This window comes from Pristiophorus japonicus, chromosome 2, assembly GCF_044704955.1.
Source record: "Pristiophorus japonicus isolate sPriJap1 chromosome 2, sPriJap1.hap1, whole genome shotgun sequence".
Classification (NCBI taxonomy): domain Eukaryota; kingdom Metazoa; phylum Chordata; class Chondrichthyes; family Pristiophoridae; genus Pristiophorus; species Pristiophorus japonicus.
This window is the reverse complement of record NC_091978.1, coordinates 104,744,048-104,768,244: the sequence shown is the minus strand read 5'-3', so window position 1 is coordinate 104,768,244 and position 24,197 is coordinate 104,744,048. Positions and strand designations below refer to the sequence as shown.

General features: G+C 44.0%; 1 protein-coding gene across 1 annotated transcript in view; it reads right to left on the bottom strand.

The window, feature by feature from the left end:
• Positions 1-11,362: 11,362 nt before the first annotated feature.
• LOC139240186 (NAD(P) transhydrogenase, mitochondrial-like) overlaps positions 11,363-24,197 on the bottom strand; it is a 286,175-nt gene continuing 273,340 nt past the window's right edge. The window contains exon 22 of the mRNA XM_070868615.1: positions 11,363-13,550. Coding sequence (XP_070724716.1) covers positions 13,398-13,550 — 153 coding nt within the window. The 3' untranslated portion in view covers positions 11,363-13,397. The remainder of the gene's footprint in view (positions 13,551-24,197) is intronic.

Sequence of the window (24,197 nt, the reverse complement as noted above, 5' to 3'; positions counted from 1 at the left end):
ATGCTTAAGGTACACGGAGAAGCCACTCCACAGGGAAAGGAGGGTGGAAGTAGGGAGGGGCCCAACAAGGGACCAACGGGGTATGGAGGAAAGATGGGAATGTGGTGGCCTCGGAATGCATCCAGGGTATCCTATTAAATTTATACCACGGGTATGTCCATACAGATAGAATCAACATGATAAGCTCGATGTCCGGATGCTGGTGGTGGAAGGGAATGGGTAGAAATATAGAGAACCACTGTAGAAGGTGCCTGACATATGCAAAATACAACCCAGGGGGGAAAGTAAAGGTCAGAATGGGATATCAGCCCCGACTGAAAGGACCCTGGGAGAAACTACAGATAGATTTTACTGGACCGTTACCCAGCAACAAGGGGAAGACATACTGCATAGTTATAAATAGACCAGTTTACGAAGTGGGTAGAAGCTTGCGCCACTAGAAAGCAAGGTACACACTTCACAGGGAAGATAATGAAACAGGCATGCGCTTTACTAGGGATCAGGTAAAAATGTATAGAACCCTAAAAGCAGCCCCGGATAAAACAATTGAGGAAACTGGAAAAGGGAATGGGTAGAGATGTTACCCCGAGGACAAATGAAGTTCAGGGCAACCCCAAGTCGGACGACAGGACTGAGACCCTTTGAACCAATGAGACTGCCAGAAGTCTTGGTTACAGGAAGCGAGGACGTAGGACCATATAAAGACAAGATACGGAGATTTGTAATAGAACTCTGTAAGCAGTTACATGACTTAAAAGCACAGGCTAGAGATCAGCAAGAATCAAGAACTTCAAGAACGACACTAAGGAACAGAAGGTGCAAATACCCCAAAGGGACCAATCAGGTGATGTTGAGGATGGTAAGGGACATGTGCGCCTGCATAGTTATAAGGGGTATCGGCAAGTGGAAACACTGGACCCAGTTAAAAAAGCATGGTCATTAACTAACCGGTGACGACCGGGAAATATTGTTTTTTTGCAGGACTCTGGTGCTCGTGAGAACAACGTGCGGTAACGCAGCCTCATATCAAGGACAATAGGCTGAGGGATGGCAAGGCCTGTATTACAGAGACTCGGGCGACATTAGTTGTGATAAAGAATCAAAAACACTGACGGTGACGGACAGAGCAACAGTAGACTTAAATAACGGGCATAAAACAAAGTAACAAGGAAACAAAACAACATTGGGGATGGGCCAGTAATACGGGACCAATAATTAGTGTGAATAAGACCACGGTGAGTTTTATAACCAGGAGGGACAGCGGTACTGCCCCTGGGGGGAAGGGGGTGCAGATTTCACTCAACATCTATAATGGTGGTGGAGGGATATCTCCCGAGGTAGACCCAGCAACATGGCCCCACCCACTACTTTAGCAACAGTGAGCTACCAGGGCCGCAACCACCACACCTCCAGCGTCACCAACGTGTTCAAATATGAACCCTGGGGCAAAAGGGGGATTGATAAGGCAGATACTTCGGGGTACGTCAACGAATAATTACTGCATTCCTAAATAATCATCCCCAACTTCTGCGGGTCAAACACTATAAGCCTGTTTAGAAATCTGACCCTGCGAGCACCTAAAGGTCCTGAATCAAAAACCATCAAGTTTAATATGGAAAGAGGGTCAGGTAAAAAGCGGGACCGGGGAAAAAGAGGGATATTAGAAATGGTACGCGGCAGGATACGCAGCGGGATACGCGGCGGGATACACGGCGGGATACGCGGCGGGAGTTGCGATGGTAAACACTATAGATGATCGAGTTGACGCCCTAACACGAACCTTACAGGGATTGTTGGAGAGAAATGTAGGAGAAACTCGCGTGCGGTACCATGACAATCCAGAAATGTAACTGAAGAGAACAACAATACTAAGAGTCTCAGCATAGATGATCGTTATAAAAATAACCAAGTTGCTTTATGTCGAGATGCACTACAAATGATCAAAGATGACTGTGGATATGGCCAAATGGACAGGTGCACCTTGAGTATCACCCCCCCTAACACCGGACTACAAAAATTATCGCTATTCCATGAGGAAATGGAGATTGATGTGTGAGCACCACGGCAACTGAAATGAAGGAACACCTCATGCACCATTATGGATACTGACTTCTGCTTGACTCCGCTTGACGAGACAGATATAAACAGGTCTATTATAACCCCTGAACTAAAGGAGGAAACCATCGATGGGACAATGATGGACATTACACGAGGAGGTTATGCGAAGGCCATCGGGCCGCAAAAAAAAACGATACTCGAACTGAATGAGGAACAAACGACTGAATTGGACACCATTCGACAACATAGAGAAGACCCCAGGTGGAGGAGAGATAGAAGAAACAGAGGCTACCCCAGGCGGGGGATAATTTGGACACCGAGAAAATGTTGGCTAGAAAGGACTTATACATGAACTATGCTGGACTCAATGTACTAGTTGCAATGCAAGCGAACTCACCTTGCTAGTATTATCCTGTAAAAAGGTGTAACTGACATAAGAGGCAGGCCCTAGCCTGTACTATAGTTAAAACATTGAATAAAGGGAAATTAGACAGAATTAGTCTGGCAGAAAGGACTTATTTAGTATAACCTTGATGGGAAAGTCAACAGGTAAGTCCTGCAGCTCGGGAAGTAACGCTACCGAAGCGAAAGGACAATCCTGGAAGCTCACCCATGAGGAATTAATTGGGAAATGGCCTATCTTAGGCATATAGCCAAGGACCATAAGGGGGGAATTGTAAGGGATATAAAGTTGTAGCAGGCAAAGAGCAGACAGGTAGGTGGTCACAACACAATATTGAAGGTAGTGAACTAATCAGTATTAAGAGGGTCTGAGGAATAATTGCCTATTGTATGCAACACTTGCTTATGTATGTAAAGCACACTTATAATGAATTAAGCCTGATGGTTAATGAACCATCCTTAACCCTAGTCACACATAACAAGACAGTAGAGGTCAACAGTTGCATATCCATAACATGTTGATTAGAAGTTTCTGAGGAAGAGATAAGAAAGCCTGTATTTTGGAACAGTTACTTCAGGCGTCATATAAACTAAGGCAAAGTGCACATCACTGAACAAACACAATTAACATATGATGGGAGATGGACAATTGCATGTACCAATCAGAGTCAGTCTGATAGACGACAAATCAATGTAACTTCGCTGATAGCAGTAGACCTATCGATGATTTTGTAGAAGGGTAGTCCCCCTCCAAAAACTATAAATTGTCTTGAAACCTCTTGTACTTTGAAGGTTCCACAATTGAACTTTCCCTTGCATTTTCTCGAAATAAAGCCGGTTGAACCGAAGGTTTCTTTTGTTTGATACCATGGTCGTTATACGGAGGGCGAGGTGTCAACTTCCTATATCAGGTAGTCCGCCCCAAGGAAGAGAAGTCTTCCTATTACCGCCTCTCAACACCATCTCCTGCCAGGGGGTCCTGCAGCCACCTACTGCATTGGTTCTCCCAGCTCTAACATCGTCAGCGTAATGTTGGTGCTGAGCATTACATCAGACACGGAGGCCAAACCCACTAGAAGCTCAATGTTCTCGCTGATGCATCTCAGAGTCCTCATGCCCCTTTGATGTTTCATCGGCAGATTCCTCCAGGCCTGCAGTCTTCAAATCACACTCCACTGACTCAGCATTCCATGGTCACCTTCTAGCTGGTCGCTCTGGGGTGACTCAACTTCCTGTTGAGGAAAGCCGCATAACTGTAACTCTGCTTGGGGGTGGCCTGAAGGTTGGCGGGGGAGCTGTCGCACTACCAGGAAAGAGAGGTGTGCAGCTCTGGCTTTCCACCAACCCCTCATGTGGCAACTCAATGGGAACAAGTTGCCTGACAGAGTCTGGTCCTCCAGAAGCTGCTGATCCTCCCCCTCCCCCACCCACTTTTCTTTGTCCGCCTTTTCCTCCACAGCAACTGCAGTCCGTGGGGGTTTCACTGCAAGGTCATTGATTGACTAGTTCCCCTTCAGATATTTGAGCGTAGTGCCACAGTGGGTGGGGAAGAAAGGGAGTGCATGGTGAGTGCCTTACCGTCCCTCCTCGGGTCACTGAATTTCTTGCAGTGCTGCTCTGCCATCCTGGCAACAAAGAAGTGGCACTTAGTGCCTCTGCCATCTCTGTCCATGCTTGTGAGGGCTGGGTTATGGGCGAGCTGAGGAGCCGGTTCCACATTATCTCTATCTTGTCAAGGAGGGTCTGTAGGTCCTCTGCAAAGGCCCTTCACTCACTGTCAGCCTTCTAGTCCTCGGTGGGAAGGGAAATATGAGACCTGGGTGTCATGGTACATCAGTCATTGAAGTTGGCAGACAGGTGCAGCAGGCGGTGAAGAAGGCAAATGGCATGTTGGCCTTCTAGCGAGAGGATTCGAGTATAGGAGCAGGGATGTCTTACTATAGTTGTACAGGGCCTTGGTAAGGCCACACCTTGAATATTGTGTACATTTTGGTCTCCTAATCTGAGAAGGACATTCTTACTATTGAGGGAGTGCAGCGAAGGTTCACCAGATTGATTCCTGGGATGACAGGACTGACATATGAAGAAAGACTGGATTGACTAGGCTTGTATTCAATGGAATTTAGAAGAATGAGAGGGAGTCTCATAGAAACACATAAAATTCTGATGGGATTGGACAGGTTAGATGCAGGAAGAATTTTCCCGATGTTGGGGAAGTCCAGAACCAGGGGTCACAGTCTAAGGAAAAGGGGTAAGCCATTTAGGACTGAGATGAGGAGAAACTTCTTCACTCAGAGAGTTGTGGGCATGTGGAATTCTCTACCACAGAAAGTTGTTGGGGCCAGTTCGTCAGATATATTCAAAAGGGAGTTAGATGTGGCCCTCACGGCTAAAGGGATCAAGGGTTATGGAGAGAAAGCAGGAATGGGGTACTGAAGTTGCATGATCATATTGAATGGTGGTGTAGGCTCAATGGGCCGAATGGCTTACTCCTGCACCTATTTTCTATGTTTCTATGACACAACAGACTCTTTACTGAACAATTTAAATTAATTAATTAAAAATCGTATATCAGTGTGCTGTGTGCTACTTACCTTATATTCCCCAGCCTCACTCTGATGGGAAAAAATTCTCCCATGTTTATAGTCCTCCACTCAAACACCTTGAGGCCCCAGTTACGTTCAAACCATGCTGCCCAATTACGCTGATTTATGCCCATTTTACGTTAGCGTGTATGCTAATAGATTGACAAGAAATTTGAGCGTAACTTGACACTGGCAGAATGGGCCTAATTTCCGGTCCAACTTCCAGATCAATCTGTTTTTGGTGATGGTAAATGAGGAAGAAATGTTGGCCAGGACACTTGGAGAGCTCCTTGTTCTTTTCTTGAATAGTGCCATGGGACCTTTTACGTCCATCTGAGCAGGCAGGTGGGACCGTCCTTTGAAAGACAGTACTTCCTTGGTATTGAAGTTATCGACCTAGATAATGTGCTGACATCCATAATGTGACTTAAATCCATAACCTTCTGACTCTGGGGGAAGAATGTTACCAACTGAGCCAAACTGACACTGGGAAGAAATTTAAAGTCTAACAATTACAGGCTTTCCATCTCACTCGGAAAAGATGGAATATATACATGTCTATATGGCTTGAGGAATGGAGCAAGAGGGAGAGATTCAAATTCCTGGGACATTGGAACCGGTTCTGGGGGAAGGTGGGACCAGTACAAACCGGACCATCTGCACCTTGTCAGGATGGAACCAATGTCCAAGGGGGAGCGTTTGCTAGTGCTGTTGGGGAGGATTTAAACTAATAGGACAGGGGGATGGGAATCTATGCAGGGAGACAGAGGGAAGTAAAATGAGGTCAGAAGCAAAAGGTAGAAAAGAGAATAGTAAAAGTGGAGGGCAGAAAAATAAAAGACAAAGATCAAAAAGGGCCACATTACAGCATAATTCAAAAAGGACAAAGAGTATTAAAAAAAAACAAGTCTGAAGGCTCTGTGTCTCAATGCTCGGAGCATTCGTAATAAGGTGGATGAATTAACTGCGCAGATAGCAGTAAACGGATATGATGTAATTGGGATTACGGAGCCATAGCGCCAGGGTGGTAAGTCAACATCCAAGGGTATTCAATATTCAGGAAAGATAGACAGAAAGGAAAAGGAGGTGGGGTAGCGTTGCAGATTAAAGAGGAGATTAACGTAATATTAAGGCAGAACATTAGTGTGAATGAGGTGGAATCGGTATGGGTAGAGTTGCGGAACACCAAAGGGCAGAAAACGCGAATGGACGTTGTGTACAGATCACCAAACAGTCATAGTGAGGTTGGGGAGGGCATCAAACAAGAAATAAGGGATGCATGCAATAAGGGTACAGCAGTTATCATGGATGACTTTAATCTACATATAGATTGGGCTAACCAAACTGGTAGCAATGCGGTGGAGGAGGATTTCCTGGAGTGTATTAGGGATGGTTTTCTAGACCAATATGTCGAGGAACCAACTAGAGAGCTGGCCATACTAGACTGGGTGTTGTGTAATGAGAGAGGATTAATTAGCAATCTTGTTGTGTGAGGCCCCTTGGGGAAGAGTGACCATAATATGGTAGAATTCTTCATTAAGATGGAGAGTGACACAGTTAATAGAGACTAGAGTCCTGAACTTAAAGAAAGGTAACTTCGACGGTATGAGACATGAATTGGCTAGGATAGACTGGCGAATGATACTTAAAGGGTTGACGGTGGATAGGCAATGGCAGACATTTAAAGATCACATGGATGAACTTCAACAATTATACATCCCTGTTCGGCGTAAAAATAAAACGGGGAAGGTGGCTCAACCGTGGCTTACAAGGGAAATTAGGGATAGTGTTAAATCCAAGGAAGAGGCATATAAATTGGCCAGAAAAAGCAGCAAACCTGAGGACTGGGATAAATTTAGAATTCAGCAGAGGAGGACAAAGGGTTTAATTAGGAGGGGGAAAAATAGAGTATGAGAGTAAGCTTGCAGGGAACATAAAAACTGACTGCAAAAGCTTCTACAGATACGTGAAGAGAAAAAGATTAGTGAAGACAAATGTAGGTCTCTTACAGTCAGAGTTAGGTGAAGTCATAATGGGGAACAAAGAAATGGCAGACCATTTGAACAAATACTTTGGTTCTGTCTTCACTAAGGAAGACACAAATAACCTTCCGGAAATACTAGCGGTACGAGGGTCTAGCGAGAAGGAGGAATTAAAGGAAATCCTTATTAGTCAGCAAATTGTATTAGGAAAATTGCTGGGATTGAAGGCCGATAAATCCCCAGGGCCTGATAGTCTGCATCCCAGAGTACTTAAGGAAGGTGCCCTAGAAATAGTGGATGCATTGGTGATCATTTTCCAACATTCAATAGACTCTGGATCAGTTCTTATGGACTGGAAGGTAGCTAATGTAACCCCACTTTTTTAAAAAGCAGGGAGAGAAAACTGGGAATTATAAACTGGTCAGCTTGACATCGGTGGTAGGGAAAATGTTGGAATCAATTATTAAAGATGTAATAGCAGCGCATTTGGAAAGTAGTGACAGGATTGGTCCAAGTCAGCATGGATTTATGAAAGGGAAATCATGCTTGACAAATCTTCTAGAATTTTTTGAGGGTGTAACTAGTAGAGTGGACAAGAGGGAGCCAATGGATGTGGTGTATTTAGACTTTCAAAAGGCTTTTGACAAGGTCCCACATAAGAGATTAGTGTGCAAAATTAAAGCACATGGCATCGGGGGCAATGTACTGATGTGGATAGAGAACTGGTTGGCAGACAGGAAGCAGAGAGTAGGAATAAATGGGTCCTTGTCAGAATGGCAGGCAGTGACTAGTGGGGTACCGCAAGGTTCAGTGCTCGGTCCCCAGCTAGTTACAATATACATTAATGATTTGGACGAGTTTGCAGATGACACTAAGCTGGTGGCAGTGTGAGCTGTGAGGAGGATGCTAAGAGGCTGCAGGGTGAATTGGACAGATTGGGTGAGTGGGTAAATACATGGCAGATGCAGTATAATGTGGATAAATGTGAGGTTATCCACTTTGGTGGTAAAAACAGGAGGGCTGATTATTATCTGAATGGTGACAGATTGGTAAAGGGGGAGGTGCAACGAGACCTGGGTGTTATGGTACATCAGTCATTGAAGGTTGGCATACAGGTGCAGCAGGCGGTGAAGAAGGCAAATGGCATGTTGGCCTTCATAGCGAGAGGATTCGAGTATAGGAGCAAGGAGGTCTTACTGCAGTTGTACAGGGCCTTGGTGAGGCCACACCTTGAATATTGTGTACAGTTTTGGTCTCCTAATCTGAGGAAGGACATTCTTGCTATTGAGGGAGTGCAGCGAAGGTTCACCAGACTGATTCCAGAGATGACAGGACTGACATATGAAGAAAGACTGGATCGACTAGGCTTGTATTCAATGGAATTTAGAAGAATGGAGGGGATCTCATCGAACATGTAAAATTCTGACGGGATTGGACAGGTTAGATGCAGGAAGAATGTTCCTAATGTTGGGGAAGTCTAGAACCAGGGGTCGCAGCCTAAGGATAAGGGGTAAGCCATTTAGGACCGAGATGAGGAGAAACGTCTTCACTCAGAGAATTGTGAACCTATAGAATTCTCTACCACAGAGAGTTGTTGAGGCCAGTTAATTAGATATATTCAAAAGGGAGTTAGATATGGCCCTCAGGGCTAAAGGGATCAAGGGGTATGGAGAGAAAGCAGGAATGGGATACTGAAATTCATGATCAGCCATGATTTTATTGAATGGTGGTGCAGGCTCAAAGGGCCGAATGGCCTACTCCTGCACGTATTTTTCTTTGTTTCTATTAGTGATTTAAGGTCTCCCTGGTTGACAAGAGAAACAAAATATTCAACCCTACAGTTTTCATAGGAAAATGATTCACAAAGCTGTGCTGGTAAAAATTCTTAATCCCATGTAATTAAAAAAGGAGAATTTAATTTACTGTCAACCAATGGCTCCATTGATTATTAAGAAGCATAACAGAATGCAAACGTGAAAACGCTGGTAAAACTCTTGTAATGTAATATGACTTATTCAATCACCTGACAGCGAGGCTCTATGGAAATCCACATATGAAGAGACAGCAATGCTGATCCCCCTTCTGGAGTATGGTCGACAGGGCTGCAGTGATAGCCGCCCTCCTGTATGGCTCAAAGCCGTGGACAATATACAGTAAACACCTCAAATCGCTGGAGAAATACCACCAGTGATGCCTCTGCAAGATCCTGCAAATCCCCTGGGAGAACAGATGCACGATTCTCGATCAGCATCGAAGCACTGGCCACACTCGACCAGCTCCATTGGGCAGGCCACATAGTTCGCATATCCGACACAAGACTCCCAAAGCAAGCGCTCTACTCGGAACTCCTACTCAGCAAGCGAGTCCAAGGTGGGCAGAGGAAACGTTTCAAGGACACCCTCAAAACCTCCTTGATAAAGTGCAACATCCCCACCGACACCTGGAAGTTACTGGCCAAAGACCACCCTAAGTGGAATAGCAGCTTCCGGGAGGGCGCTGAGCACCTCAAGTCTCGTCGCCGAGAGCATGCAGAAAACAAGCGCAGGCAGCGGAAGGATGGTGCGGCAAACCAGACTCCCCACCCACCCTTTCCTCCAATGACTGTCTGTCCCACCTGCGACAGAGACTGTAATTCCCGTTGAACAGGTTTCCACGGGTTCTGTAGTTTAGTTCCACTCCAGCAGGGAGCTTGTTGATGATGAGGTGGAGCAGGGCAGCGAGAAAGATTGAGGGTTGGGGCGATGACGCAGCCCTGTTTGACCTCAGTCCGGACATGAATTGGGTCTGTGATGGATCCGTTGGTAAGGATCACGGCACGCATGTTGTTGTGGAACAGGCGGAGGATGGTGACAAACTTTTGGGGGCATCTGAAACGGAGGAGGATGCTCCGTAGACCCTCGCGGTTGACAGTGTCAAAGACCTTTGTAAGGCTGAAGAAGGCCAGGTGTAAGGGCTGGTGCCGTACCCTGCATTTTTCCTGCAGCTGTCGCGCTGTAAAAGTCATGTCCGTTGTGCCCCGTAGGGGACGAAATCCGCATTGTGACTCCAGGAGGAGCTCCTCAGCCACAGGGAGAAGATGGTTGAAGCACTGACCACACTTGATCAGCTCCACTGTGCAGGCCAGACACGAGACTTCCAAAGCAAGCGCTCTACTCGGAACTCTTTCACAGCAAACAAGCCAAAGGTGGGCAGAGGAAACGTTACAAGGACACCCTCAAAGCCTCCCTGACAAAGTGCAACATCCTCACTGACACCTGGGAGTCCCTGGCCAAAGACCGCCTAAGTGGAGGAAGTGCATCCGGGAGGGTGCTGAGCACCTCGAGACTGATCGCCGAGAGCATACAGAAATCAAGCGCAGGCAGCGGAAAGAGCGTGCGGCAAATCTGTCTCACCCAGCCTTTCCCTCAACGACTATCTGTCCCACCTATGCCAGGGACTGTGATTCTCATATTGGACTGTTCAGCCACCTAAGGACTCATTTTTAGAGTGGAAGCAAGTCTTCCTCGATTTCGATGGACTGTCTATGATGATGAGTATTCTCAGGTACGGGGAACTGATGTGAAGCCATAGAAGAGCTTTTCTGCCAGAATCTCATGATACTGTCCAGCTTCAGTGCTCTAGGGTCTTCAAACAGAACCTGTGGAGCAGTTTGTTTACATATGTTGTCAATAGGCCCAGCTCTAGATAACCCCCAAATGTGGGAGAGGGACTGCAATAACTTCTCAGTTGACAGCCACAAAAAGAAAAATATATGGATTTACCCTCCTCTACCCACATACACAAAATTAGCTAGTGTGTTATGTAATTAAAAATAGATGACAATGAGCGATTTCAAGGCAGGAATGTAATTTTGTGATTTAAGATGTTACATGAATCACTCAAGTCAGATTCCTGTCTTTCAATCACTTTTATGCCAACTCGTATTGAAATACTCCCCAATGGCTCAGAAGGTTTGCATTGAATAACTGATCAGCAGGGTCACAGGATCGGTCACTAGTCTGTACTGCACTCGCTGACTTCAGCTAGGGCAGCAATAGTGGCACCACAACTGGCCTCATAGCTTCTGGGTTGGGGAGGTGAGGGGGTTTGGAGGTGAGGGGGTTAGTCAGCGTTCCCAATCCTGATCACTATCATTACCCTTGCTGGGAAGCAGAGAGAGGGGGAAGAAAAATCATGTGACATGACAAAAAGCGGTTCAGTTCTCAGCTGTGATCGAATAACCTGCCAAGAATCACTTCCAAGGCTGACCAGTGAATAATAGCCATTGGGAGTGAGGTACTCACAGGTGCCTAGTGCTCATGGAACTATATCATAGGAAAGAGTCACAGCCTCAAGTATTAAATAAAAATGTGATTTATTTTTATGAAGAGCTTCAGTGCTAAGTATTCCAATCGCCCTGGTAATAAAGTGTAAATTATGACTGTGTGGGCAGACTTGTGCTATAAACTCCTGCACTCTTAGCTTAATTTCACAGAGGACCCTCCACAGCCAAAGACAAAACCTTGAACCTACTTGTCTATATTGGACTGAAGCCCAGAGGCCAGTATTCAAACCTTACTACACCAAACACTTCTTTGAAATTCTGAGTTTAATCTTCCTTACAATGCAAAAGCTTGTTAAACAAACACAATTCCCTCAAATTACATCCATAAAGATTCTTAATGGTGTTTTTTTAACAGTTACTAATATCAAAATGTGTGCTTTAATAAAAACAAACACTAGATAAACAATTTAGTCAGGTTCATTATTAAACAATTTTCTTTGAGGAGCACAATGCAAGGATTCCTGTTGGTTTCCCATCCTGCAGCATGCTGAATTTAATATTTAAAACAGCAAATCCAACTTCCTCTACTTCTAAATGTAAGAATGTAGATACATTAGTAGGCAAACAGAACTTGGAACAACACGTAGCACCTTTACTGATCTTTAAGTAACCAAATGTTTTACAGCCAGTATGATCTAAAGTTCTAAGCATTCAAACCTTCACATAAATATTTACGAATGTTACATTTTGTTAGATGGAGTTTATCCTCTTTATGTTTATGGACTAGGTTTGTTACACAATGCCTTGCACTGTAAACTATTCTGCAATCTGACCACAGAACAAACTAAACAGCACAACACACTAATTAAACTTAGCTGCCAGTTTTAATGTTTGAGGGACCTTACAACCCAAAATTAAAATTAAAAATGCAACTTAATAGAACTCATTACAATGACTAATACAAAAGTATTGTTGCATTTATGTGACAGTGTGCAATTTGAAATGGCATTCATAAAACAAATACTATTGCTACAGATCAGTAATAGTTGGTCAATTTGAATTGGTCTAATATAGAGGTAGCCATTAAAATATTATAATAGGCCTTTCAATAAGATTTCAAAGATGGTCCCTAAATAAAGATATCTGTTATGTAAACATATTGCTTCACTGTGATTTTACATGTTCCTGATATATTTCATAAAATGGCAATTATTGTAGGTTCCATACTAATCTGACATTACATTTCATCTATTTACAGCCATTTGCTATCTCTCACCTTCGCACAATACACACAACATGGCCTATCGTTTTATAGCTCATTGGCCATTTTCTGCTGCATCAATGACACAGCTTACAAAACATTTTTGGTCGGTAATCAATTGAAAATGAAAGTCCATTTTATCAGTATATATATGGTAGTAATATCTGGCACAAAGTTTTTCAATGCAATATAAAAAAGATGGTTCTATTATTTTGTTGGCTGACATTTCTATTAAAAAAATGACTATTTCGGAGCATGTGGTTTGTTGAACACATTTTGGCCTACTGACAATATTTATTGAGTTGTGCATATTCCAAATGCTACATTTGAATAATTGCTGGCATAAGATTGTTTAATATATTATAGAGTAGATCTTCTCTATAATGCTGGCTTTGGCACCTATACAAAAGGGATTTTACAGCACGGGGCACATTATGCAGTCCACACCATATGGTCTCTCTATTAATGAGGCAACCACAAACATGCTCGCTACATCAGTGGTTTAGTGCCGCAAAGTTCTCCACAGAACCTTCAGATAAAAATTCACTTGCCCCATCATGAGTCTACTAAAACTATTCTTCCTGATACAAAATTAGCAAATTAAATTTCCAATAGTACAATACTGGACAGTGTGCAAACAATGTCCACACTTCAATGTAAAAGGGAAGCGAGTACATAAAAAAAATTAGGGAAGCCATCAATGCAAACACTTGTGACATGCTATTTTCCGCGTTCAAAACCTTCTGGTCCAACAATTTAAATGATGGATTAAGTTACTTTGAGCCTTTTGCTTTCGATTAACGCTGATTACTTAACAACCTTAGCTGCCAAACATTCTGTTGTATTTAGCTGGATTCAGCTGATTCTCTGATTTTTGCATGCAGTGCATCACAAGACTTCTTTGCATCACCCAACAACATGGCAGTGTTGGGTTTGTAAAAGACTGGATTGTCAACAGCAGCATAGCCGACTCCCAGAGTTCGCTTCATCACAATGACCTGGAAAAACAACAACAATATGTCAGTCATGAGCCGGTCTCCCAGTAGCTCAGAGGATAAATAAATAAACACATCAGGGCTGTCCCAGGTTTGATCCCAAACCTGTTCTGAACTATCTGATCTCAGCCAGGGCAGTAATGGAGCTGCTACAAATGGCCTGGCTGAGATTAGGTATCCCTGGCCTAGGGAGAGAAAAAAATCCCTGCCTCTGACGGCTAATCAATAATCACTGCTTGAAATTGCGGTCGGAGGCTTCCCGCAGACGGATGCCTCCGACCACAAAAATATTTATGAATGTACCAGAGGAACGAACACTTGCACGACAAGGACTCCATGCACTGCCCAGTGCAGAGGCCTATGTATTCCAGGAGCATATATGCATTCTGGGATCACGTGAGCCGGACCAACCATTGAAAATGGTGTATCCCCATTCACAGTAATGGTGAGTTCCTTATCTATGAATGGGGATACCCCCAAAAACACATAAACATTTTAAATAAATAAGAAAAACACTCCACATATTTAAAATTAATTAAAATTGAATTTAATTAAATGTTTTAAACAACAATTTATTTTTTTGAAACATTTTTAATATGTTTTAGAAACATAGAAATTAGGTGCAGGAGTAGGCCATTTGGCCCTTCGAGCCTGCATCACCATTCAATATGATAATGGCTGATCATGCAACTTCAGGACCCCATTCCTGCTTTCTCTCCATACCTCTTGATCCCTTTAGCCGTAAGGGCCACAATTAACTCCCTTTTGAATATATTTAGTGAACTGGCCTCAACAACTTTCTGTGGTAGAGTTCCACAGGTTCACAATTCTCTGAGTGAAGAAGTTTTCCTCATCTCGGTCCTAAATGGCTTACCCCTTATCCTTAGACTGTAACCCCTGGTTATGGACTTCCTCAATATTGGGAACATTCTTCCTGCATCTAACCTGTCCAATCCCGTCAGAATTGTATTTGTTTCTATGAGATCCCCTCTCATTCTTCTAAATTCCTGTGAATATAAGCCTAGTCGATCCAGTCTTTCTTCATATGTCAGTCCTGCCATCCCGGGAATCAGTCTGGTGAACCTTCGCTGCACTCCCTCAATAGCAAGAATGTCCTTCCTCAGATTAGGAGACCAAAACTGTACACAATATTCAAGGTGTGGCCTCACCAAGGCCCTGTACAACTGCAGTAAGACCTCCCTGCTCCTATACTCAATTTCTCTCGCGGTGAAGGCCAACTCGTTTATTCCTACTCTTTGCTTCCTGTCTGCCAACCAGTTCTCTATCCACATCAAAACATTTCCCCCAATACCATGTGCTTTAATTTTGCACACTAATCTCTTGTGTGGGACCTTGTCAAAAGCCTTTTGAAAGTCCAAATACACCACATCCACTGGTTCTCCCTTGTCCACTCTACTAGTTACATCCTCAAAAAATTCTAGAAGATTTGTCAAGCATGATTTCCCTTTCATAAAATCATGCTGACTTGGACCGATCCTGTCACTGCTTTCCAAATGCGCTGCTATTACATCTTTAACAAGTGATTCCAGCATTTTCCCCACTACTGATGTCAGATGGGGTAAAAATAAACTTACCTTAATGGACAGGGTTTTTAACATAAAAATTGATACATTTTATTTTTCTATCTTTTAAAACTCTTACGCTGGTAAAAGCAGGCCTTATGCCTGTGCAAGTGATTTGCACGCCTAAACCCTGAACTTGTGGGGCCTCTTCGGGCGCGTGTGCACATCACAGGGAGAGACCGCAATTTCAGGGCCACAGTAGACACATCAGATGAGGGCAGGATCTGTCTCAGTTGTGATGCTTCCTATGGTCACACTGCCTGCCACACTCACCATCCAACTTCCATAAATGAAGAATGAGCAGGAGAAGCAACTTGGGGTGAGGATGGAAGTCCTTCATGGAACAATTAATAACTAAGAAGCAATCAGGAAGATGGATTCAGTTCCACTGATTCTTGTCAGCCACATGCTGAGCCCAAATAATTTTAAAAGTTACATAAAGGTTCATTTATCTGTCACTCCTTTGGCTAAACTGCTTATCTCACCTGTCCACAATCCTACAAATGACACCAAAAAAACGTTTTACAGAATATTATGGCAACACCAATTTCTAGTGGTTTGTCTTCTAATCTCGTTTTAGGTTGTTTCTACGTGATTTTGTGGACAGTGGGTGGATGGTGGATGATGTAACTGGAGCCTCTCACCATAAATGTAATCTCAATCCCAGTAATGTTAGAATTAGTCATGTTTTAAAATCATCAGCCAAAATTCTGTCAACCATTTTTAAAACACTTGTGTTTTTTGTTTTTCTAAAGAAAGGTATCTAATATTTGTATGTACGTATCAGCCACACTTTCTTGGGGGGCCTGGTGGGTATTATATGAGAGAAAGAAGAAAATATACAGCACAGAATTTGCCCTTGCGATACACCTGTACCCATACAGATGTGTTGATAATACATTTCATTTGGGCCGCTGTAAGTGTGAAATAAATCAGGTCACTCATCGTCTTTTATATGCAACTTCTACTTAAAAACCCTGCTTCAACCCGGCCAAAATGTCCATTCCCTCGCCACTAACTCCATTCCTTTCCCTGCCAGATCACGTCAACTGAATCACAGGCTGTGCAAAACCTCAGTTGCCCTGTTCCACAGAGTTCAATTTCAAATATAATTTCCTAGTCATTACCAGAACTGCATACTTCCACCGTTGCAAGCCCTTGACATTATCTCACCCTCATTGCAGTCAAAACCCTTAACTATGCATTTATCACCTCTCGACTAGATTGGCCGCCCAACCTACACAGGCTCCAATTTGTCCAAACTTTGGCTACATTCTGTCCCATATTAAGCCCCACTTGTTCATCATTCCTCGCCTCACCAATCTACATTGGCTCCCAGTCCTCCGATACATCAAATTTAAATTCTTCAGTGCAATCTGCAAATCCCACCATGGCCTCACCCCACCCTACCGCTCTAACCTTCTTATGCCTCAAGTCCCCTCCCATTCCCTCCAATTATCTGGCCTTCTATTCATCCCCCAACTCCCCCACCCCACCCAACACCTTCCCACTTCAATGTTGATGGCAGAGTCTTTAAGTGCCTTGGGTCCACTCTCTGGAACTATCGTCGCCTCCCTATTTAACTCTCCATCTTTTGCAGCCTTCATAATACAAGAACATAAGAAATAGGAGCAGGAGTAGGCCATTTCGCGCCTCGGGTTGTTCCGCCATTCAATAAGATCATGGCTGATCTGATCTTGGCCTCAACTCCACTTTCCTGCCCGCTCCCCATAACTCTTGACTCTCCTATTGTTCAAAAATCTGTCTATCTCCACCTTAAATATATTCAATGATCCAGCCTCCACAGTTCTCTGGCTGGAGAATTCCAAAGATTCACAACCCCCTGAGAGAAGAAATTCCTCCTCATTTCCATTTTAAATGGGCAATCCCTTATTCTGAAACTTTGCCCCCTAGTTCTAGAATCCCCCATGAGGGGAAACATCCTCTCTGTATCTACCTTGTTAAGCCCCCTCAGAATCTTATATGTTTCAATAAGATCACCTCTAAGTCTTCTAAACTCCAATAAGTATAAGTCCAACCTGCTGAACATTTTACATCTGGCCTGATTCGCATCTCTGCATCCAATCTGCCTGTAGAGTTCGCAAGTGTATGCCTCTAGTTCTTTACAAAGGGATTGTGAAACAGCAAACGAGGTCCCTAACCTCTTAAATGTCGAACAGTGTTCTTTGCTGACGAACAGGACTTTCGCTGATTTCACCTTCCCCATTCCATTCCCCACTCACTGAATCACATCTTGAAAAACAGTGAAACGCCATGAGAGCAGCACATACATCTTTCCCAAAGTGATCATCTATCGCACACGTGTTGTTTCCTCTTCCTGTGTGAAAGTAGAGCTTGGCAACAATGTCCTTGCAGAACACCAAGCACAGTACAAAAACATCAGTGTGTATGATGACATGCTCACTGGAACTGGCAGCAAATGCGCTGTGAAGCAGTAATCCTGTGTCGGCTTCTTCCTGGTTGGAGAACAGTGCTGGGATTGGTACCACCTTCAGATGTGTTTTGCTGTCATTCTTACGTATAGCATGATACTCATTTCCGTGTCTGACATCATCAATAATTGCCTTTGCAGACTTGCGCCATCTTTTGCAGAGGAATTGGAGTAGATTTTCCTTGTTGCCACCGCAAGACAGAAATTGTGTCCAATGCTTTAGAATTTTCTGGTCAGGAGAGAAGATTTTGGTGACTTGCGTTTCTCCAACTGACCTCCGTCCCCTTTCACCACTTTTGATGCTGTTGGTCTTGTATCTGTCTGGAACAAAGTGGATCACTCTGGACTTAACCATCTTTGCTCGTCTCACAAGAACTTTCAGTACTTGGTCAGCAAACTGTCCAAATGTTAATTGTGGTTTCATGACCTGAATCAATGCCATAGCATGACACATCCATGCCGATGATATCCAATCGAATGTGGGATTGTGCGATCTGGTGCAATAACTAGCTCCAGATCTAAACTCTCGATGGCATTCTCTGCAATTTTAGCTTCTCTAGTTGCAGTAAATTTCCACTGATGAACACTCACGAAAAATGTTATCCAGCTAGAGTCCGAAAAATAAATGTTGCCTTTGGCTGCTGCAACTACATGCATGCCATTGTTTCGGTGCATGTAGTCACTGACTCTAATCGATCTAGTACAGAGATTGCGATTGGCTGATTTTGTGGTACTGACAAATACAGCAGTTGTGATTGGTCATTTAAGTAACTCGCAATTATGTCATCACTCTGGGTTTTGACGAGATTTCTGTATATTTTCTAATGAAAATTTCTGCAAATGCCCACTTTTTGAAGATGGGAATGTTGATTTTTGTGATAAGTGGTCTCTAAACAGAGGGGACTATGGAAAAGCATTTTTTTTGCGACTCGGTCCACGTCTAATTCCCACTAAAAAGCTGATCACCCAACTTCCTTTCGTGAAATGCGCTATATAAATACAAGACTTTATTTTCTGGCTCCCATATTAGCTGACATTGTTAACATTTCTCTCTCCTCAGGTACTGTCCCTCTCTCCTTCAAATTTGCCATCATCACATCTCTCCTAAAAAAAAAACAACCCTTGACCTCTCCGTCCTTGCAAACTACTGCTCCATCTCCAACCTCCCTTTCCTCTCCAAAGTCCTTGAACGTGTTGTCATCTCCAAAATCTGTGCCCATCTTTCCCGGAACTCCATGTTTGAATCCCTCCAATCCTGTTTCCACCCCTGCCACAGTACCGAAACAGCTCTCAAAGTCAGAAATGGTAAACTATCCCTCCTCGTCCTCTCGACTTGTCTGCAACACTTGACACGGCTGACCACTCTATCCTTCTCCAGCGCCTCTCCACCGTTGTCCAGCTGGGTGGGACTGCACTCGCCTGGTTCTTATCTATCTAATCATAACCAGAAAATCACCTGCAATGGCTTCACTTCCCACTCCCTCATCGTTACCTCTGGTGTCCCACAAGGATCTGTCCTTGGTCCCCTCCTACTTCTCATCAACATGCTGCCACTTAGTGACATCATCCAAAAACACAGTATCAGTTTGTACATCATTGAGATGTACAGAATGTTGAGGGTCCTGGATATAGTGGATAGCAAGGCTCTATTTCCATTGGTGGAAGGGTCTATTACAAGGGGGCATAGTTTTAAAGTTATTGGTGGAAGGTTTAGAGGAGATTTGAGGGGTGGGGGGGGGGGGGGGATCTGGAACTCACTGCCTGGAAGAATGGTGGATGCAGAAAACCTCACCATATTTAAAAGATGGTTGGATGGGCACTTAAAGTGCCGTAATCTGCAGGATTACGGATTTAGAGCTGGTAATTGGGATTAGACAGGATAACCTCTTGTTGGCCGGCGCAGATATGATGGTAAGTACTACAGGGAATCGAATACGGCCAGGGTGATCTCCTGGACTAGTTTCGATCACTGGATGGGTCGGAGAGGAGCTTTCACAGATTTTTCCCCCCAAATTGGCCTGGGTTTTTATCTGGTTTTTGCCTCTCCGAGGGAGATCACATGGCTCCAGTTGGGGTAGAGTGTAGAATGTTTCAGTGTAAGGGATGTCGCAGTTGTGTGGGGCGTACTGGTTGGGCTGGGTGCTTTTTACCTTTCCGCCATTGGTCATTGTTCATAGGTTTATATGTAAGCTTCTGGGCTGTTGACCGAGGGCCGTGCGACTCTTTGTCGGCCGGCGCGGACACGATGGGCCGAAATGGCCTCCTTCTGCGCTGTAAATTTCTATTTTTCTATGTATGCTGCCGACACCCAGCTCTGCCTCACCACCACTTCTTTCTACCTCTCCACGGTCTCTAAATTGCCAGACTGCTTGTCTGACATCCAATACTGGATGAGCAGAAATTATCTCCAATTAAATATTGGGAAGACCAAAGCCATTGGTCCCCGGCCCAAATCCGTTCCCTATCCTTCTCCCGTGCATTTTTCTGAGGTTGAACCAGACTGTTTGCAACCTTGGTGCCATATTAGAACCTGAAATTAGCTTCCGACCACATATCCATGCCATCACTAAGACGGCCTATTTCCAGCTCCGTAACATTGCCTATCTTGCCCCTGCCTCAGCACATCTGCTGCTGAAACCCTCAACCATGCCTTGTTACCTCTAGACTTGACTATTCCAACGCACTCCTGGCTGGCCTCCCACATTCATCCCTACGTAAACTTGGGGTCATCCAAAACTCTGCTGCCCATGTCCTAACTCATACCAAGTCCTGCTCACCCATCACCCCCTGTGCTCGCTGACCTACACTGGCTCCCAGTTAAGAAGCAATGCCGCAATTTAAAAATTCTCATTCTTGTTTTTAAATCCCTCCATGGTTTCCCTCTCCCTATCTCTATAATTTCCTCCAGCTCAACAATCCCACCCCCACCCCTGAAATATCTGCGCTCCTCAAATTCTTCCCTCTTGAGCATCCCTGATTATAATGCTTAGGACCTAAGCTCTGGAATTTCCTCCCTAAACTGCTCCGCCTCGCTACCTCTCTTACCTCCTTTAAAACATTGCTTAAAACCTACCTCTTTGACCAAGCTTTTGGTCAGCTGTCCTAATTTCTCCTTATGTAGCTCGGTGTCAAATTTTTGTCTTATAACACTCCTGTGAAGTGCCTTGGCAACATTTTACTACATTAAGGGCGCTATGTAAATATAAGTTGTTGTTAAAAGTTGTTATTAGTGATGGTTCTATGGCTGCTGGCCACCTTCCATTAAAAAATTTTTTTTTAATTATTATTATTTAAATGGGGAGAGATTACAAAATGCTATGGTACACAGGGATCTGGGGGTCCTTGTGCATGAAACACAAAAAGTTAGCATGCAGATACAGCAAGTAATTAGGAAGGTAAATGGAATGTTGGCCTTTACTTCAAGAGGGATAGAGTATAAAAGTGGGGAGGTCCTGCTACAACTGTACAGGGTATTGGTGAGACCACACCTGGAATACTGCGTACAGTTTTGGCCTTCTTATTTAAGGAGGGATACACTTGCATTAGAGGCAGTTCAGAGAAGGTTCACGAGGTTGATTCCTGAGATGAAGGAGTTGTCTTATGACGAAGGTTCAGCAGGTTGGGTCTATACTCATTGGAGTTTAGAAGAATGAGGTGATCTTATTGAAATGTAGAAAATTCTGAGGGGGCTTGACATGGTAGATGCAGAGAGAATATTTCCCCTCATGGGGGAATCTAGAACCAGGGGCATAGTTTCAGAATAAGGGGTTGCCCATTTAAAACGGAAATGAGGAGGAATTTCTTCTCTCAGAGGGGCATGAATCTTTGGAATTCTCTACCCAGAGAGCTGTGGAGGCTGGGTCATTGAATATATTTAAGGTGGAGAGAGACAGATTTTTGAATGATAAGGGTGGGGCTAACAAATCTAGAGCCCCTTGGATAACAGATACCGAGAACTCAATACTACAGACACTCTAGATGAGTATAAGAAGTGAAGGGTTGCAATTAAAAAAGATATCAGGAAAGCAAAGAGAGAGCATGAAAGAATGTTGGCAAGTAAAATCAGGGTAAACTCAAAGATGTTTGATAAATAAATTAAGAGCAAGAGAATAACTGGTGAAAGAGTGAGGCCTATTAGAGACCAGAAAGGAAATCTATGTGTGGCGGCAGAAGACGTAGGTATGATTCTTAATGAATACTTTGCATCTGTTTTCACAAAAGAGAGGGGTGATGTAGACATTGCAATGAGGGAGGAGGAGTGTGAAATATTAGACAAGATAAACATAGTGAGAGAGGAAGTATTAAGGGGCGTAGCAGCTTTGAAAGTGGATAAATCCCCAGGCCCGACTGAAATGTATCCCAGGCTGTTACGAGAAGCAAAAGAGGAAATAGCAGAGGCTCTGACCATCATTTTCCAGTCCTCTTTGGTGGTGCCAGCAGACTGGAGGACTGCTAATGTTGTACCTTTGTTTAAAAAGGGATAAAGGGACAGACAGAGTAATTACAAGCCAGTCAGCCTAATCTCAATGGTGGGAAAATTATTGGAAAAAATTCTGAGGGTCAGGATAAATCTTCATTTGGAAAGACATGAATCAAGTACAGTCAGCATGGATTTGTTAAGAATATAAGAAATAGGAGCAGGAGTAGGCTGTACGGCCCATCGAGCCTGCTCCACCATTCAATAAGATCATTGCTGATCATCGGCCTCAACTCCACTTTCCCGCTTGATCTCCATATCCCTTGATTCCTCTAGACTCCAAAAATCTATCTATCTCAGCCTTGAATACATTCAGAAACTCAGCATCCACAGCCCTCTGGAGCAGAGAATTCCAAAGATTCATAACCCTCTGAATAAAAAAAATTCCTCCTCATCTCTGTCTTAAATGGCCTACCCCTTATCCTAAGACTGCCCCCTAGTTCTAGACACACCAGCCAGTCACTCCACCTCCAACCTCTCATCATCTACCCTGTCAATCCCCTTCAGCAGCCCGTTTTATATAAGAACTTAAGGGAAGGCCATGTCTGACTAACTTGATTGAATTTTTCGAGGAGCTAACCAGGAGGGTCGATGAGGGCAGTGCGTATGATGTAGTGTATATGGATTTTAGCAAAGCTTTTGATAAGGTCCCACATAGCAGACTGGTCATAAAAGTAAAAGCCCATGGGATCCAGGGCAAAGTGACAAGTTGGATCCAAAATTGGCTCAGAGGCAGGAAGCAAAGGTTGATGGGTGTTTTTGTGACTGGAAGGCTGTATCCAGTGGAGTTCCGCAGAGCTTATTGCTGCATCCTTTGCTTTATGTGGTATATATTAATGACTTGGACTTGAATGTTGGGACATGATTAAGAAGTTTGCAGATGACACTAAAATAGGCTGTGTGGTTGATAATGAAGAAGAAAGCTGCGGATTGCAGGAAGATATCAATATGCTGGTCAGGTGGGTGGAACAGTGACAAATGGAATTCAATCTGGTTAAGTGTGAAGTAATGCATTTGGGGAGGCCTAAGAAGGCAAGGGAATACATATTAAATGCTACGACACTGAAAAGTGTAGAGGAACAAAGGGACCTTGGAGTGCAGGTCCACAGATCCTTGAAGGTAGCAGGCCAGGTAGATAAGGTGGTTAAGAAGGCAAATGGCATACTTGCCTTTGTTAGTCGAGACATGGAATACAAGAGCAAGGACGTTATGCTTGAACTGTATAAAACACTGGTTAGGTTGCAGCTGGAGTACTGTGTGGAGTTCTGGTCATCACATTACAGGAAAGATGAGATTGCACTGGAAAGGGTGCAGAGGAGATTTACAAGAATGTTGCCTGGACTGGAGAATTTTGGCTATGAGGAAAGATTGGAAATGTTGGGTCTGTTTTCTTTGGAACAGAGGAGGTTGAGGGGAGACTTGATTGAGGTGTATAAAATGATGAGGGGCCTGGATAGAGTGGATAGGAAGGACCTGGTTCCCTTGGCAGAGGGGTCAACAACCAGGGGTCATAGATTTAAAGTAATTGGGAGGAGGTTTAGAGGAGATATGAGGAGAAATTTATTTATCCAGAGAATGGTGGAGGTCTGGTACTCACTGCCTGAAAGGATGGTGGAGGCAGAAAGCCTCACCACATTTAAAAAGTACTTGGATGTTCACTTAAAGTGCCGTAACCTACAGGGCTCCAGCCAAGAGCTGGAAAGTGGGATTAGGCTGGATAGCTCTTGGTCGGCCGGCGCGGACATAATCGGCCGAAATGGCTGTAATTTCTATGATTCTATGAAGGGAGTCAAGGATGCCGGCTCTCTGCAAGTGCACTTCAGCTAGTCCTAATCCCTGCCCTTTCCCCGTAGCCCTACAATTTTTTTTCTTCAGGTACTTATCCAAATCCCTTTTGAAAGCCACGATTGAGTCTGCCTGCACCACCCTTTCAGCCAGTGCATTCCAGATCATAACCATGCGCTGCATAAAAATGTTTTCCCTCATATCACCTTTCGATCTTCTGCCAATCACCTTAAATCTGTGTCCTCTGGTTCTCGACCCTTCCGTCAATGGGAACAGTTTCTCTCGATCTACTCTGTCTAGACCCCGCATGATTTTGAACATCTCTATCATATCTCCTCTGCTCTAAGAAGAAC